Here is a 13,795-nt window from a genome sequence, read left to right as displayed (position 1 = left end):
GATAAAAGTTGGCTCTCTAATAGACAGGCCAATAGACAATGTCTAGTAGATAATAGATGGAGGGAGGATAAAGCTTCATCCATGAAAAAGAGAACTAAAGTATTTTATTCTCAGCTTTGAACTCTCAAAATTAACTTACATATTTCCCAACTGACATTATTGGACATTGTATGATAGCATGTGGTATTTTTGTTCAGTTGTTTTGCTTTGGGATATAGTACTCTTAGCAATAAAAACAATACCTTAATCATATAAGTTTATTTTGCTTCTAATCATTTTAATAGAATTATACAGGTACAAAACTGAAATTTTAGTGCCATTACTTTTAGAAATTTTTTTTCATTTATATTATTTCTACTACCAAATGAGTATAAAGATTTGAACATTAAGTAAATTATTAAAAAGAAGAGTATAAAAGTTATTTTAATGCAATGATAATCTCTAAAGACTTTAAAATTTTCATGATGCGACAATTTTGTTGAGAATTTGACATATTATCAGTTATGTCTTCAACTTTTATTCTTTACCTAAAGTATTTATTGCTTCAAATTACATTACTAATTATTTTTGTTTGGTGATTTAACAGATTATATATCTGGAAGATTTGTGATAATGTTTCTAATATGTAAAGTCCATGAAATGACATCATTTAAATATTTTGAAGTATTTTTCTTTAATTTTCCTTTTATCACCTCCTTTTGATAGTTTGGGAGTGAAGATTTTATTGTGTAAGAGACATCACTATGAGGTCCCGCATAGACTTCTGACGGGTATTTTGGATTTTCCCCTAACTACGGGTGCATGTTACAGCTTGCCATTGTGGTCATGGTGGTTCATCTCATTAAGCTTCTTATACTGTCTGCTTTTTTGAGTCTTGGGAAATAGCATTTTTCTGAGTGATTGTACCATATTGTTCCAAATATAAGGCCACCCAGAATAGAAGTCAACCTCCAACTAGAAACAGCTCAAATATGGAGAAAGGCTGGGGGCCCAGAGCCCGGCGGGTCTTGCAGTGGTGGCAAGGGTGCCGAGGAATAGGACGATGCCTGCCCTCTCTCCCGGTGAGTGAAGATGAGCGAGTGAGTTGTCTGCGTTTGCTTGTGAATAACCAGATAGCCTCTGTTGCTAGAGGAAATATTATAGTTTGGGAGGGGGCATAATTGCTAAGTCTGTGTCTGTGGAGGAAGGTGTTGTACGGGGAGGGGAGGGAGGGCAAGTGTGGACTGGAATCCTTACTGCTTACCCGTTGTCTTAGTTTATTCTGACCTACATTTTACGTTTGAGCAAGCCTAACTATAGGAGAGGGCCAAAGCACCCTTAGGAAAAAAAGTGTGAAGTCCAGGTGTATCAGGCTAGCTTTGAAATATATCCCTTGCCCACTGACTGGTGTCTAGTTATTTTTATGTATCATGTGTATTTGCAGCAGGTCTTCATATGTAGCTTGAACACAAACAACTCAAGATTGGAATCATAGTTCCAATTTTATTATGGTTTTCTATGTTTAAATATCTCATCTTCTGAGCCAGCCCAGTATAATTTAAATAAATGATTAAGATCTTATTGGAACAATCTCTGAGAGACTATTTAATATTATTTAACGCACTGCATTCTACTCACTAGCACATTAAAAACTAGTTTAGTCAAACTGATAAGTCAACTGAGAGTACGTACTGAATGAACCAAGGTAATTCTCAAAATATTCTCATAAGTATTTAGAGAGCTGAACTTCTACTGTGTTACAATGAGGCAAAATGGGATGCTGGATTCTATTATTACAATCCAGAAAGCCATTTATTACAGTAGGCATTAGGTGTTACATTGTACCATGAATTTGGTTACTTTTGATCCTCCAAGACATTATATATAGAGAAAGATTATCTATCTAATATTTGAGAAAGAAGAGGAAGTAGGGAGAGAGGCAGAGGAAAAGTGTGTGTGTGCATGAAAGAGAGAGAGAGAGAGAGAGAGAGAGAGAGAGAGAGAGAGAGAGAGAGAGAGAGAGAGAGAGAGAGAGAGAGAGAGAGAGAGAAAGAATTCACCTTGATCTTTCTGGTTCATTGCTAGTCCATGGGTTTCAAAGCTAATTTAAAGTTAAGGTTTTGAAAGATACATTTTTTCCCCAATCAATACTCCAAGTGAGAACTGATTATAAACATTTTTAAAGGAAGCTAATAAAAGCTTTTACTTGTTTTTAGTAACTTTGATCAGCACAAGAGTCTTCCTAAGTTTAAACAATGCCAGTTGTCTTAGGTCATTAGGTTCAAAGATAGTTTAATGTTGAGTTTAAAATCTTTGCTAATCCAAAATGTTTTTAAAAGCAGAGGTCCACTGTTCAAGAAAATCATGCTGTTACTGATGTGTCTGCCTTTTGGTTAAACATGGGAAGAGAAGATTTAGAGATAAACTTTTCATGAAATGGGCCTTAAGGAAGGAAATGGCAGAGTGATCACCCACAACAAGAGTGTTTATGGTTGTGTGTACCAGATCATCAAGCAGAAGAAAAATGGCACCATATGCACTGTTCTAAACAGAGGTGTAATGAATGCAAACCCCACTCCTAGACAGCTTGTTTTGAAAGAGGTCCTAGGATAGTATCCACAGGAGAGAAAAATAGCAGAGGAACAGTGTCACTTAGGGAGGAAGAGTTTCATTGTCACTCATCTCTTTGGAATCACTTAATCTAAAGAGAAAAACTGTATAAAATTTAGGGCCTGCTAAGGTATATTTTGTCAACTCTTATTAAATCTCAGATAATTCCTTTGTTGTATATTATTCATATAGCATTATTAGTTCTGATTTAAGTCACAACTAAAAAAAAGCAAATTTAAAAGTTTAATTTTCAAGTGTGTTTTGGGGTTTATATATGTAGACTATCTCATCTCCTGCTTTCTATGTAAGACTTTGTAGAAATCAAGGAAAGAAGCTAAAAGAGTATAAGGATATCTCATTGGACTGCTTCCTTTTACTACTGGTTAGTTCGGGTGGCAGGCAGGTGTTAGATTGCACAGTTCTTGTAACAGAGAAAAACACATCTTTCCTTCATAAGCTTGCCAGGAGGAAACCAGAGCTTTGAAGAGTATAGAAAGAATATCTCAAAATAAGGGCATAATATTCCAAATGTTAGGGGTTGTTAAATTCTGTATGAATAACATTGGGAGTATGCAGCCTTATAGATGGTCTCTAGTAACTGCGGCTATGTGCAGCCTACCCTTCTCCTCCCTAAAAATACCCACTGTCGAAGGTCTCCTGTAGCTGGTGTAACTGAATGTCCCAAAATACCATTATTTGCCCCTCTATCAATTCACAACGCACCTTCATTGGTTCCTACTACCCAGATGCGTATGTTAATAGGATCAACTAAGTGGATCACTGTTGACACTATTAGCTGTGGCCAAATCTGTAGGTTTGATGATGGGTATAAATTGAAATTCCTCAGGTTCCTTAAGAATGAAATACTGTACAAAATCCAGCTTTGGAAAATTCCTCTTGCTACTTTCCTAAGAGATGATTATTGTAGCTCCCTTTTCCCTTGATGATCCATTGGTCTTTCTTTAATGAATATTCAGAAAAAACTGCAGACCCCTGAGATGACTGGCTCACACAGGTCTAATTAATCATTGCTCACCTACTGAGTTGAAGAATCATTGATTAACAAATATGTAAATTATATCTATTTTGGTTTTCATTTTAAAGGAAGTTAATAAATAAATACTTCCTCAAGGATATCATGAATTTAGTTAAATCTCTATTGAAAAGGTTCCATTGTTATAGGTATTAAACTCAAGAAAGGTTTGTTTTGTTCTTAAATAAGAGAGTTTCTCCAATGCAACAGTGTTTATAAGATAGTGGTTTTTTTGGGATATTTGGAATATGACATTTGACTTGCTGAGTAAACATGTTTAACTCAGTTGCAAAGTGATACATGAATTTACTGTTCTTCAAGTCTTTAGGTTTCAACAATCATTCTTGAAATGTTATCAATGACCATTTCTTGAGGGAATTGTAGTCTTTAGTAGATTGGAGATGGCATTCTGGCATTTATGGGGCTAGCTTTTTTCTTAATGCTTAAGTAGCAAGTGTATTCCAGTGAAAAAAATGAGACTGCCTTAAGACAGGCTAAGAAAACTGAGGGGAGTTAGTAAAAAAAAATCGGACAATATGAATATTGCTCATTTGATTGTAGGATTGAATGTTTAATGGCACCTATATAGTTATGAACGACTTTTGTTTTAATAACAAAGTTGTTGATTTTCTACTAAGGGTTCTTTTAGGTTGTCATCGGGGGCTGATGGGAATAACAGTTCACCCAACTCTCCAGCTAGCTTCAGTGGACATACCACACCTTCTCAGCAGCCTGAACCTGTGGTACATTCTCTTAAGGTAACCATTTACCCGGAACCTTGGTTGTGTCGTGGTTTGCTTGCTGTAGTCTGGCAGTCCTCCGTCTTGCTGTACCCATACATACTTTATTTTAACCCCTTTGCTGATATAACTTTTTAATCTCTGATTTTAATTTGTAAACTGACACTGGGCTTGAGTGTTTAAGGACAAATTTCTACTTTTATTATTTTCTTTGAGTACTGTGATTCATTTCTATCTGTATTGAAGCTGAAGTCTGCTGTGCATGCATAATCATGTGAAAAATGTTACAGACTTTGTATGTGAAATGTTATTGTGTAGATGTCACTAATCTGTAGCATTAGTAAGATTATCAAAGTAAGGGAGGCAGCTGAATTTATTACATGATTATTCAATGAGTAATGAAATAAACTTCAACCTATTTTTTCTTCTATTTAAAATTGCAGTAATTGTTTCTCTATAGGCATAGTATAAAAAAAATGTTCTCTAGTTTTGGCTTTTCAGATTTTGTAATGTCTTAATGAAAAGTTGGGCAAAAATTAATTATTGCATTAACTAATAATATTTCCAGTAAATGAAATTACTAAGTATTATAACTAAAATTAATAAAAATTAGTTTATATGTTTACCTAAAAGTAGAAACTAATAACTTATGCAGTCAATAAAAATAACCTTAAAAACTGATATAGTTCCTAAGTATGAAATACTGTTCTTTAGATAGACTTATGACTTTGAAGAGTTTTTAATAAACTCTTTCTGAGCCATAATGCAGGAAGAGGGTTCAAGGTCTCCTTTGTCATATACGTTTTATAACTTAAATGATTTCACTTTATGACTCACCGTCAGACTGAAGTTACCCTTTTTGGACTGTGTCTTATGGTCTAAAGTGTTCATGATATGCAGATATGTCTATGAGAACCTCAAAGAAACACTGATTTTTGTGATTTAAACTTGAAAAGGAGATTTAGCTCTCAGGCTGTTTCCCTTTGGCAAATAGAAAAATAAACTTCCATTCTTCAAACACGTACTGACTGCAGAGGAGAGCCAGTCGGCGGCCACTGGCAGTGCACTTTATCCTTCCTGCACTGGGAAAATAGGGAAGCAACTGAGAGGAACTGGTGGAGAGCCACAGCCAGCATCCAGGGCACTGGCCTTTCTCTGGCAGGCACTGGCTGATTGAGTGATAAGCAGTTTTCTTCTCTGAAGTCGTATTTGGTTGACTGTTAATGTGAGTCAGGCACTAATCTGAAAGCATTTTAGAATTCAAAAAGAGCCTATAGGTTAGCTTCAATTTTGTAGCAGTTTATTTTTTTCACAAAATTCAAAAGCACCACCTTGCCCTACTATTCATACTGCTTGAAAGTCATTTCAAATTGCTGCTTTGTTGAATGTCAAATGTAACACTTGAATCCAATGCACATAATAGAGCACATGGGAATCCTCTAATTTCTCAGTGCAGCTCTGAATGAAGCCTCAGAGTACAATAAGAGCAAGAAAGAAATCCTTGCTTTTTTAAAAAAAAGGTTTTCTCTAATTTCTGTGTAAAATATTGTCACAAGATAGGAGAGGGTGTTTTATCAGGAGAACACATTAGTTTCCTTAATGGGCAGGTGGTGAGACTTTAGCTGGCAGAGATCTTTAGAGTTCTTAAAATATCATATGTGCTTGTTGCTGGGACATTCTGTTTAAGAAGTATATATAACTTGGAAAACATTTCATAAGTTCAGTGTATAAAATCATGTAGCCAGAAAATAATGGTTCAGTTTCTTCCTTTTGATGCATTTGGTTAAAAAAAAAAAAAAAAAAAAAAGAAAGAAAGAAAAAGAAAAAACCAAAAAACAAAAACAAACAAAAAATAAAAAAACCAAAAAAAAAAAAAAAAAAAAAAAAAAAAACCTTAATGCTTTAATGAAAGTTAGGCTTGCTTTGTGGGGAAAATGTAAATCACAAAAGAAGCTAGTCTGTATTAATGATACCATATTAGGCAGATGTTCAAGAGGATCTTTACATTTTCAATGACTTCTTTTCTCAGTATGTAAAAAATCATCAGGAATCTAGTATCAAGACTTTTAAAGGAAAGATTGGCTATGGTAATAATAAGGATAAGTTTTTAAATAAAACTATTAAAATATTAAACTTTGTCTCAGTGTTTATGAACTTGAAATGGAGGTAACTATTCATTGGTGCTGATTATTAGGGCACACAATTAGAGGTGGCCTCTATGACTATGGCGACAAAAAAAAAAGCTATTTAGTAAGTCACAATTCAGTGTGGACGTTCAAGGTAAGAATTCATTTTTATCATACCTCAGTGCTTTTGCTTTCAAACCACCACAACAGCGACAAACAGCACACTTTTGTTCCACCAACTGTTACTACAAAATGCTCACATTTTAAAAGTAATATATTTAGCCTATTTTGGTGCAATTTATAAAAGGAGAAAGATAGGCTAATAAAGTTGTCCAAAGCACATTCAAAACACACTTTGTTCAAATGAAAAATATTTGAAGTGTTTGGATATTTTCATTGAAAGGGGTCTATATTCTTTTCAAGATCTCTTTTTAGGCTAGTCCCAGGTGAGAAATATGAACTCAGTAATTCTCCATCTGCATGCTTCACAGGCCTATTCTTTTGTAGCCATTTTTTTTCTATAGGGCTTGTATACATATTACTTGGACCATTTGGCATATAATGAATGATATTCACTGTTGTATTGAGTCAAGAATTATTGAGTATATCCAAATTGGTTCACACAGTATATATCTTAATGACCAAGTTACCTGTATCTAATTATTTTAGAAGTTAGTGAATACAATTGACTCTTAGTGATATTACTTTGATTGCTTTGAATAAAAATAATTAATGGAATTCATTGCAGGTTTCAGAATAACTAACTACTTAAAAAGATTTTGCCATATTGAATCCATTCTAATGTGCAGACATGGAGAAATCTTAATATTTGACAAAGTGGACATCCTTGATGGTATTATCATAAACTAACAGATTTTTCCCATGTGAAATTTCCTTTTCTTTTTCAACGAATCCAGGTCTTGGATGTTGAGGAAACTATAGATCGTCAACAGGGTAAAGAGTATGACCATGACCTTAGTGAGACAGAAAAAGCTATAGTCAGAGAAATGTGCAATGTAAGTTTGATGTGCTTTATTGTATATTCTGTGTTGAAAGCCTCATCACAGCTTAGTTATTCCTTTCAAAATATCTAGTTTGAAATTGATGACCAAATGTCTTTACATTTTTTTTCATGAAAATAAAACAATTGCCCTTGTTTTTATTTTCAGTTTATTTTATTACAGAGATATTCTCATAGTGATGCTAAAAACGCCAATCAGTGGAATTGGTGATATAGTTAGTAGTTACCTTCTACATGAGAAGCCCTGGGCATGATCAGAAATGATCAGTCAGTCCTGCATTCCAGAAAGACCTAAAAATATTTTTAAATATTGAGTTTAAGTCATTATAAAACACATAAAAACGTACAATGAACAACACCCAAAACCAAATACATTGCTACCTAATGTTTACGTGGTACAACTTTCATATCATACCCAGTATTGTCTTTACCTTTTATGAAACAACTCAAACTTAGACATTCCATATGTGTACCAACAGCATATATGAACAGAAATCTATCCTGGAAACCAGTCAAATCAGTTGAAAACATTTAAATGTTATTATTGATTGACATATTGTTTAATCAAGAATACAGCCATGCAGCTTTAAAGAGCTAAATGAAAAATTATAGAGCAATGCATTTGTTAAATCTAAGAAGTCATGGCTAGGCCCTAGTTTTACTTGAATTTGTATTGCATTTTTATTACTTATTTTATGCTTATATTACAGAATGGCAAAATTGCATAGAAATGCCTATAGCTTCACATTTATGAATCCCATATATTCTCAGACCAATGAATAACCACGTCAAAATATTTCTGGAATTCAGCCAATGATCTTTAAGTTCCATGGGCATTTTATATGTGCTAGGGCAATAAGTTGAAAACCCCGTGCTTTCCCGTGTTGTGGCTGCCTTTATTTTGCAATCCTTTCCCAGCACCTTTCATTGCTGCACATCTGTTCTATGGTTTTAATTGGTCATAGTACTACATATCATTTTCTCCATGCACTAATGTTTTCTCATTGTAGCGTTTTAATATGTGTTTAGGGTCTTTCTATTTGACTATTTACCTTAGATACATGTGGAACTTCGATAGAAAAGCCTAAGGTTCCTATTGTTTCTCATCTATTGGCTATTAAGTAAAATTCAGATGATGAAAATTATAGTACTGGAAGAGAAGCTCAGAGTAATCTTCTGATGCATCCTGAGAATCTGTAAAACTCCTTAATTGGATTTATGCCTTTAACATGAGTTACAGGTGATTTGGGTGTGACAACTTGGCCAAAAGCCCCAACATTCAGTGTATGCTTGAAGGAACTAAGATCCAGCCATGAAGTTATGTGCTTTAACTCATTAGTGAAGTCAACATATAAGCCAGGTCTCCATTGAGGACCAGCTTTTCCTATATCTAATCAAAACAACTGAAAGCACTGTAATTTATAAGTAATACCTTCTTTATTTTGCTCAATACCAGATTGGTTTGTGACCTCATGCCCTTTTCCTTTTCTTTCTTCCTTATGAAAAACTCTTTAACATGTCTTGGAGATCATGGTTAGTTTTTGTTGATCTTTATGTTTGCTTTAAAATGATACTATATTCTGTGGTCCTTAACTGTACAAGAAGGAAACCCTAAGCCCACTCTTCTTATTTCTTTTCACATTTCCTATAGGGTATTTTTTTTAACTGTCGATGTTTGTTTTTGATTCTTATAATATAAATGAAAAATGAAAACCAAACTTTAAGATGTAATTTTAAAATTCCTTTGTAAACAATATCAAATATGGCACAATTATTAACTAGACAGCCATCAAAAGTGCACAGGAAAGATTGGAGAATAAATTCGAGGGGATATTGCAGGGTGGTGAGTAAAGAAAGCAGACTACAATGCAGCCTAATAAATAATTTTCATGGGAGGTAGCAAAGATTACAAACACTTCCTATTGAAAGATCTATAAACTTTTATGACATTGCAGATTTATATGTGACATGATAAGCTTCATAAAGCTCTGCAAGAACTCACGGTAATGAGAATCTTGTCAGTTTCTGACATTCTTCCAGAATATAAGCAGGTAACATCAACTTACTGAAAGGACTGCTATCCGTATAGTGTAACATTGTTTAATGAATCATTTGCTGGTTCTCTTCTAAGGATGAATACACTGCCCTCTGAGAAACATAAACATCATTAGGGACCTTGTCATTTTAGGTTTGTCTGAAATCTCCAAAGGACAGTTGAGATACTTGGTGATCTCACTCACACTCTTGTGCATAGAATTTTGCCTTTTATTCATTTAATATCTCTAGTGTTATTGCTTTAGTTCAGAGCTCTGACTTCAGCAGCAGTTTCCTTTTCCCTCACGTCAATGCCTGGGTGTGGCCCCTTGTGTTCCATAATTCACTAAGTTAACGGGAGTTGCGCTGTTTAAATACAATTACCGTTTTTTAAAAAATATCTTTAGTGATTCTGTAGTCTTCAGATATATCCTTTGCTTCAAAACCAGACATTCAGAACATTCTTGGTAAAGCTGATTTTTGTCTATGGGTAAGATATGGGAAATGCATAATATCATCTGAGATTTTCTTGACTTTCTGCATATATGGAAAGCTGTCCATTGCTATATAATTCTCTTCCTAGTATTTAAAAGCTACATCTAAAATTCCCCTTGAGTGTAACAGACTGTTGCCCCTGCTATGATGAAATCTTAGTTTCACTGTCTTGGAAATGAGGAAAAGCAGGACTGTCCGTGGATCAATGTAAATGTTAGTGGATATCCTTGGTGAATTTACTAAAAGAAAAAAAAATGTGCCTCAATTACTAATGAACTAACTGGTGCTGTGTTCATGTTAGAGCACTGTTTTGTGACATTCATCAGTCTAACAGTATCTTCATAGTGAATAGCCTAGAGCGGTTAGGTGCTTCTACTGTGTATAGACATGCATGTGCTTATTCTAGTTAGTGCTTCTATATTGGCATTTTGGTGACTTCCACAGTTTTATACTCATAATATTCCTTCTCCCAAAATGGAGTACTTTTTAATAGGTGTAATTGTATTTATTTCAATAATTTTTGAATTTTCTTAATCTTGTTTATGTATTTCTCTTCTGGAAATGAGAGAATTCTTCAGTAGCTCATTAGCAGAATTTTATGATGACCACACCTCCCATATTCCAAAGTTTAGGAAATTAAGATTAGATGATTAGAATTTTTGTGGCTCAAGAATACAAACTCACTTTTCTAAATAAATTAGATATTGTGTATCTCCTGTTATAGATGTATGCTATAGAAGCCAGTTTACTCTCTTAGCCAAGGGCTCTTAATTCTAAGTGCATATGGAAAATACTTTGGGAACTTTAAATAAAAATCAGATATCTGTGCCTCCTTTCTGCTAGCATCCTCAGAATTTCTGTAGGTGTGGATTACTGTTATATCATAATTGAGGACAACTCAGATAGATAGGATGAGATGTTATATCTTTTTTTTTAAATATCAGCCCTGATGCTGAAGTGTGGTATAGCACCCTAGCCGCTGATAAGTGCTTGTTTCAGAAGTTGTCACCATCACTAAGTTGTCACTATCATGCTTTCCTTTGTGTTTCACCCATCCATGTAGAAAGTCTGTCTCGTCTCTGTACCCACCTTTGACCTTCTCATAGTCCTCCCAGAAATTCACATCTGTTTTTGCAAGATAACACCTAATTTACTTACCTCTTATTATTTTTTTAAGGTTGTGTGGAGGAAACTTGGAGATGCTGCAGGCTCCTGTCCTGGAATTAGGCAACATTTGTCAGGAAACCAGTACAAAGGGCCCATGTGAGAAGCACTGCCTTCAAACATGATATCTCCACTACTAGAGACAGAAGAAAAAGAAGACAAAGAAGAAAGTCAGTTTCTACAAAAAAAGGACTCATTACATCACATGGTGTGATTGTACATTGCTCATATCTCCCCTCTAAATCCTTTAGTATACCTTCCCCCATGCAGCTAATATGTGCTATACGTCTCAACTTTAGTGTTCATAGCAGTCTCAAGCTAGCTTTGGAAAATTGTTTTAGTATTAATACTTTCATGACCGATGAAATGTATTCGACTCTTCACAACCATGATTGACATACTGGGTAATCTGCATGGTTGGATGAGTCTAGTAGAGCCCCTGTGGCTTTGATTAGAGGTGGTTCATTGTATCTAATGGTAGTAGCTTTCTACTGTGTGGAAGATATGAAAACGTATTTTCAAGCATACAACCTGGGTTGGGAAACTCCCTCCTATATACAAATATATATCACTTGATGAGAGATTGCTTCCTAATGCACAATTAGTTCGATGCAACATATTATTTGGTTTTCTCATTTGAATTCTGAGGTGCTAAAAAAAACCCACACAAAATATTTTACCAGCTAGAAAGATAGGAGGATTTTTTATAGAGCTTAGCAGAGAGTATCATTTTCTTTTTTCAATTGGTTGAAATAAATAATTTTGATGAGTTGTTTATAAAAGCATGTCTTTGGATCATACAACCATTCATATATATTAAACATACCAATGTCAACAAACAAGGAAACAAACATAATTTTTTTAGGTGTTCCAAGCTGTGAGATTGTTTGTTTCTGCAATTTAGTTTCTAGACATGCTGTATATTTAATAAACTTTATGTAAAATTTAAAGTCTTGCACTGCACTAGAAAACAGAAGCTTTCTTTGCTTATCACTGCAGCTATCTAATGTCTTAGGAAGCTAACGCATGTCCATTATTGAGGCTTAAAGCTCTTGTTCAGATTGCTTGAGATGTGTGCTAGCTTTGCTAGTTTTCTGACTTTTGGTATAGATGTATAATATTAGAGTGTGTGTACTGAAAATGCTATGATAGATATTTTGTGTTTATCTAAATTCAATGATAGTTTCTTGTATGAATGTGCAAGAAGCCTGTGACAGAATGCCATTTTTACTGTAGCTGAAGACTATAAAGAAGGGATACAACAATTCCTGGATAGCTTCTAAACTTATGATTTGATTCACAGTAAATATTCTTTGTTGTCTATAAATGAAATGGTCTTCTCATATAGTGTATTAAGGGTTATTGGCAGAAGAATGGGAAGAAATTTATCATAGTAAAAAAATAATTGTGAATTTTAAAACTGCCCTCTATTTTCTGAAAGTATTTATGACTTCATTTAATATAGATGTATCTTTGTAATTGTCATAACTGAAATATAATTTAAGACTTCCTTTAAACTGCTATAGTTTTAGTGTCTAAATTTGTTATATATATATATATATATATATATATATATATATATATATATATATATATATGTATATCTTCTTTCATAGAAACATCCTTCAATTGTTATATTCCCAAAGTCTGAAGACATTTAAACAAGTTTATGTGCTTGCAGCAGAGCCTGCGGTAGTGATAACAAAGGACATTGGTCTTTTGACAAAATACTTGTGTAAATTTTGATACTGTATGAAAACTATTTTTTTAATGTTCCATATAAAATTGAGTATTAAGTATATGTGTTCATCTTAGCAACAATAATAAATTATTTAATCTCACAGTATTTTTTGTCTGTTTGAAATGTTCTTCCTTACTGGAGTAGATTCCTAAGTCACTGAATATCAATTGTCCTTTGTTTGATTATGATAATAATAGTAACATAGATAAAGTATGAAAGAAATGCAAAAAGGCAAATTTAAGTATGCTTATAAGGGACTTAATATTCAGAGATATCCTAATTTATACCACTGTCTATTACATTCTCCTGGAGTGTGATTTAGGAACGGTTGAAATGTATGGTAAAATTCTTTCTTTAAACTTATACTTGCAATGGAAATACTAAAATAGCTTTTTAAATAATCAGTCTTATTTTATGTATTTGTGGGAAAATACATATAGTACATAAGACTTCTCAGTAGTTGCTAATAAGATAGAAGAATGAGGCTTGCTATGCTGAGCATTAGCCCAGTTTGAAATAATGGAGTAGACTGATCACATGTGTAGCACCATTTTCCTATGGGATCATTTTTATACATTTACTATCCAATGATTCCTGCAACAAAGGTTAATTTACATATCTTGAAAATACTTTTAGCTGCCATGAGGTTGATAGACTGTCACAATCTAACAGTTAATGCATGCCTTTCTCAGTTTTAGCCCATGCTTAAAACTTTGTAGAAATTTTCATCTCATGTGACATTCCAAAAGTTTAATTGGTATGATTATCCCTTGTTCAGTGATCTCTTAGTGGTGCCTTCCACTGCCCTGTAATTTTTCCTAGCCAACCATGGTTCTTAGGAATTCTTAATAC

At 33.9% G+C, this 13,795-nt stretch overlaps 1 protein-coding gene across 2 annotated transcripts in view; it reads left to right on the top strand.

The window, feature by feature from the left end:
- CCDC85A (coiled-coil domain containing 85A) overlaps positions 1-12,621 on the top strand; it is a 222,439-nt gene extending 209,818 nt beyond the window's left edge. The window contains exons 4-7 of one of the 2 annotated variants that reach the window (XM_080942184.1): positions 927-1,061; positions 4,261-4,380; positions 7,406-7,504; positions 11,216-12,621. In XM_080942184.1, coding sequence (XP_080798310.1) covers positions 927-1,061; positions 4,261-4,380; positions 7,406-7,504; positions 11,216-11,305 — 444 coding nt within the window. In that variant the 3' untranslated portion in view covers positions 11,306-12,621. The remainder of the gene's footprint in view (positions 1-926; positions 1,062-4,260; positions 4,381-7,405; positions 7,505-11,215) is intronic. The other variant, XM_080942185.1, reaches the window with a different exon arrangement.
- The last annotated feature ends 1,174 nt before the right edge of the window (positions 12,622-13,795 follow it).

The sequence above is a fragment of the Micromys minutus genome (assembly GCF_963924665.1).
Source record: "Micromys minutus genome assembly, chromosome: 1".
NCBI classification, from domain to species: Eukaryota; Metazoa; Chordata; class Mammalia; order Rodentia; family Muridae; genus Micromys; species Micromys minutus.
The sequence above is the reverse complement of the archived record's forward strand: the minus strand, read 5'-3'. Positions and strand labels throughout refer to the sequence as shown.